This window comes from Sinocyclocheilus rhinocerous, unplaced genomic scaffold (genome assembly GCF_001515625.1).
Source record: "Sinocyclocheilus rhinocerous isolate Xijiao unplaced genomic scaffold, SAMN03320098_v1.1 scaffold1243, whole genome shotgun sequence".
NCBI lineage: Eukaryota > Metazoa > Chordata > Actinopteri > Cypriniformes > Cyprinidae > Sinocyclocheilus > Sinocyclocheilus rhinocerous.
In genome coordinates this window covers 1,534,645-1,539,732 of record NW_015626033.1, presented here as the reverse complement: position 1 = coordinate 1,539,732, position 5,088 = coordinate 1,534,645, and the positions used below count along the sequence as shown (strand labels likewise).

Genomic DNA, 5,088 nt, shown 5'->3' with positions numbered 1-5,088 from the left:
TATTTGTGGGGGGGGGGGGCACATTAGCAGTACATTTAGCAGTAAAATGTAAACCCTGCAGAACATTCAGTTAAACTTCTTGAATTACGGAATTTATGTTTAAATTATTAAAGCATTGTATGAAGAGTTCATTTGCAAAAACTGATAAACGCCACTTTAAAAAAAAAAAAAGAGCTGATTGCCCTGCATTATTCTCCACATATAGCACGATCTGAACCCTAAACACGTTTTGTCAAAAAAGCCGGTTTTGTCCACTTTCAAGGTTTTTTTTTTAACAGAAGCCGATAAGATAAGTCAATTTTAGCGAAACAGCGCGATGTATTCAGGTCAGGTGACAAGGCTACTTTCACTTTGAAAAGACGTGCTAGCTGAGAGGAGTTTCGTCAAAGCTGACAAAGTGATTGAGGATGGATAATTTCGACGAAATTGATGAACCTGCGATATCTTCAGGGCGAAAAAGGAAAATAAAAGCTGAAACGTTTTCACGGAACCTTGCAAAAGCAGCGCGTTACAATGGTGAGGGAAAAGCTCCGTGTATTGCGTGTAATCACATCCATTTATGATCACAACAACAACGTTTGTCAGGCATCTACATTGTCATCTGAGGAGATTACAAAGATTAAACGAATGTTTTTTTTTAACTATAAAACATGAAATATGGAGTTGTCTGCTTTTGCCAAAAAAACGACTGTTGGAGTTATCTGCTTTTGCTATAAAACAAACTTTTAATATGTAAAAAAAACATACTTTCAATGAACTTTAATTTTGTAAATTACCTGTATTTGTTTAAGTTATTACTTAATCAAAACAACCCAACTGCAGTTTGATTTTACTTGGAATGTGCAATTTAAAAAAAACGTGATTTCAGAAAAAAAAAAAGAAAAAAAAAATTGAGTTATCGGTTTTTGCAAATGAACTCTTCATATATAGAGAGAGATATGAGTAACTGAGTGGCATGAGTAAATGACAGCTTTAGTGAACATTAATGTGTTTTATTCATTCTTTTTTCCTCAGCATGGCCTTTATGAGAAGAAAAAGACATCTAGGAAGCAGCGCAAGGAACGCAAGAACAGAATGAAGAAAGTTAGAGGCATCAAGAAAGCCTCTGTTGGTGCTTCTGGCAAGAAGGTAATGTTCATTTTTTGTTTTGAGTTGTTTAGGATTCGGAGCACTTATTTCTGTTGCCCATCATAGATGTTAGTTTCGTCATCACTGTCTTGGGTTTTCATGTGTAACTTGTCATCTTTCCTCCTTTATCAAATGTACATCTGGATTATAGAAGGTAAACACTTTCACAAGTAGACTAACTGCTGTGGAAGGAGAGTTTGGAGTGATCTGTAAAGTTAACTCCCCAAACATTTAGCTGCTATGTTGATGGCTAATGCTATTGACCAGTATGTGATTGGAAGTAATTCTTACAGGCAACTCTGTTTTATCCCACTCGAGTAGTGCAACTAGTGTGCTCACTAATAGTGAAGTGCTGGACTGTGTAGTAGTTAAGTAGAATAAGCTATATTGCAATTGCTCACTGAAAATGGTTTACAAATTCATGTGACAGTCAGAGACTGTTTTTATGGGGCTTAGTTTACATACCCACCATGAAAGTCTATTTCAGAGAGCAATTCTAGAACTTGATAGTGTTAGTTGAAAGATCTCATCTTTGTCCAATCTCTTGCCCTCTTTTGCCTCCCTGGGATGTTTACAGAAGTGAAAGGCTTGAGGTTTCAGGAGAAGGTAGAGTGGAAATCGGCATGGTGTGCTGATGTGATCCACTTTTACCACTTACTTGAAGTGCTTTGCATGTTCAATCCCAATGCCTTACCTCACTTGCAGATATTTTAAGGATCCTGTGTTTCTCTAACACGGATAAAAGATTGGTTTCAAGTTATGTATTTGAATTGTTCCAGTCACCACAGGGCTCGCGTAGAAACCTTCGAAGCTCCCCTGAGCTCAATCACAAGTATGATGATGATCGGGTCAGTCGTACTGGTGCTCCTAAAAAAAAATTCATAGTCGCACGCAGTAGTTTTCAGTCGCAAATGCGACTGAAATGGTCGCACTGTCGAGCCCTGCACCATATATGACCGTTATAAATCACTACTAATTTGTAGCATGCTGTGTGTGGTTAGCATTCACTCATTTGAGATAAACTAGCCACTTGACTGCATGTCTGCAAGTTTGACAGAACCCACTGGAGTATTCAGAAACAACCTCTCCCTCAGTTATATTTTCTCTTGAAGTGAGAGTTTGTCCTTGATATACATACCTAGGGATTTTGTATGGGTAGTTTGTGTATAATAGTTTTGTAGTTTAAGCGTTTAAATGTTGTAGAAATCTCACTGTAATATGTTTTGTCTTCCCTCTTACAGTAAGACCTTCAAGGAAGACCATCGGCCTGAAAATGTTCTTGTACATTGTCAACAAATAAATTCTTTAAAAAAAGTGGATCACAATGTCTTTGAGTGCTCAATCAGAAATGCAAAGTTTGTGTTTTTGCTTGATTGATTGTTTGTTAGCATGGGACTGTAATGATTGATACAGATGTTAAATAATATAATATCTAAGCCTGTAGGGATTTCATTACACTTTACAGCAGTGCTTCTCAACTCTGGGCCTGGGGAGCCACTGCTCTGCACTTTTTGTATGTATCTTTTTTTCTGACACACTCAGTTCAGCTGATAGTCTCTGCTAATGAGCTGATGATCTGAATAGTTTTCAATAAGAAAGAACTCCCCAGAACTAGAGTGACAACCACTGCTTTACAGCAGCCAGCTACCTGCACAGTAAAACCTTACTACCTATTAGCACATCTGATTTCTGTGGCATCTCCTGATATCTTCAGCTCAGATATATTAAAATATAATGGATGTTTTAAATTGTAATATTACACATCAATTTTACTTTGAGCACAAAAGACTTTAAAAAAAAAGTAAACGACTTCAAACTTTTGTTTGTGTAGTTTGTTTGTGGTAATGACGAAAAGAAACATTTTAAACCGTTTATGTATAATGTGTCGTCGAGCCGTTTTAGGTAGGCGTGGCTGACTCTTAACTTTTATAAAGAATATCTCTTTGGATTTGAGACTTTAGTCTTTGCAAATTTACAGATCTTCTTTATGCACCAAGAGCTTGTAACACTCCAAAGAGAAAGGAAAAAATGAAATCGCATCATATGACCCCTTTAAATGAAATATTAAAATAGCAATATGCAGATAAAAACGAAAAATGAATCCTGACTTGTTTTTTTTGTGCGCGCAGTCCTAGCTGAACACGGACAAACATAGTAGCCGTTGTCTTCTGCGCGCCAGAACTATCAAATACACACGGCCAGTCTAAGTGACGTCACGATACAAATTCTAAAGATTCGCGCCTTATATCAGTTGAATTCTTTCTCGAGCTCAGTGTGTCTTAAACTGCAGGACGGAAAGGTAAGTTCAATACCGACATTTGAGTGAAGTTTCTTCGTGAAGCTTCATTCGGCGAGTATGTGCACAGGACTTCGCGGGTTGCGTACGCTAAACGCAATTCCCGCGAAGGACTTGACGTGACTGCTGCTTCCCTTGTGCCGCGATGCTCCGCTTACCGGTGTTCTGACGATTTGTGCTACCCGCTCAGATTGCGCTACCTTCCATTAAAAAGATAGGTAGCACAAATCGATAGCGAAAAATGCTAACGTTACCTATCAGATTGTGCTAGTGATGAAACACTGAGGCTTTCCTCTGACTGTTTCGGGAAAAGATTCAAAGCTTCGAGAGTGTCAAAAACAGCACTTATGGTTATTTCCATAAGTTATTATCACTTATTTCTTATGGTTAATAAGAAATGTAGCAGCCAAAAGCCTGTGAAAAAAGGTCCGTCGGACAAAGCAGCGACCACAAATTCCATCAACTCGTGTTACGAGCACAAATAAAAGCCTAACAGTGTGTGTGTGTGTGTGTTTGTTGAATTTCTCTCTGATAAAATAATTTACCCATTAAACTGTGGCATTAAATGCCAGTACGAAAATCAATAAAATGTAATAGAAGAATAATGCACACATGAATTGCATATGGCAAATATTTAATTTTTTCTGAAATAATTTTTATTCTTCATATTACTTGTATGACTGGGTATTTAATTGAATAAGTCTGAATGAAAACTTGCATAAAAGTAAGATCTGGGGGTTCGAGCATTCCGACACGTGCACGTGATTGGACAGAAAGTGAGGCTTCAGATGTGTCCGAAATCGCTCAATTGTTCACTAATCCCTATATAGTGTATGGCAGTTGAGTGCACTATATCAGAAAGGAGTTAAATAAGTGAACGGATTCGGACGGTGACGTATACACTGCGCGTGAGACTTGGAGCTGTTGCAAAAACATCGTCACTACCTTCCATTACAAAGATAGGTAGCACAAATCGATAGCGAAAAATGCTAACGTTACCTATCAGATTGTGCTAGTGATGAAACACTGAGGCTTTCCTCTGACTGTTTCGGGAAAAGATTCAAAGCTTCGAGAGTGTCAAAAACAGCACTTATGGTTATTTCCATAAGTTATTATCACTTATTTCTTATGGTTAATAAGAAATGTAGCAGCCAAAAGCCTGTGAAAAAAGGTCCGTCGGACAAAGCAGCGACCACAAATTCCATCAACTCGTGTTACGAGCACAAATAAAAGCCTAACAGTGTGTGTGTGTGTGTGTTTGTTGAATTTCTCTCTGATAAATTTACCCATTAAACTGTGGCATTAAATGCCAGTACGAAAATCAATATGATGTAAATGTAATAGAAGAATAATGCACACATGAATTGCATATGGCAAATATTTAATTTTTTCTGAAATAATTTTTATTCTTCATATTACTATCTTCGTCACATAGGCACGTACTTTTATATTACAAGAAAATAATATTAATAGCAATAACACTCAAAATTACTTTATATTATAATTATACATACCTCCGCGTCTCCGTTTTGTAATGCTTTTATGTTCATATTCATTAAATACTATTAAAATACTGAGAACAAAAATAAACACACATTAACACATGTTCATAATTTTATGTATTTATTATTTTTAGTATCTTGACACTCTCCCAAGCAGCATTT

At 36.9% G+C, this 5,088-nt stretch overlaps 1 protein-coding gene across 1 annotated transcript in view; it reads left to right on the top strand.

The window, feature by feature from the left end:
• Window positions 1–2,447, top strand: part of LOC107708021 (40S ribosomal protein S24-like) — a 7,218-nt gene extending 4,771 nt beyond the window's left edge. Inside the window, exons 3-5 of the mRNA XM_016512175.1 lie at window positions 1,015–1,128; window positions 1,706–1,734; window positions 2,370–2,447. Coding sequence (XP_016367661.1) covers window positions 1,015–1,128; window positions 1,706–1,711 — 120 coding nt within the window. The 3' untranslated portion in view covers window positions 1,712–1,734; window positions 2,370–2,447. The remainder of the gene's footprint in view (window positions 1–1,014; window positions 1,129–1,705; window positions 1,735–2,369) is intronic.
• The last annotated feature ends 2,641 nt before the right edge of the window (window positions 2,448–5,088 follow it).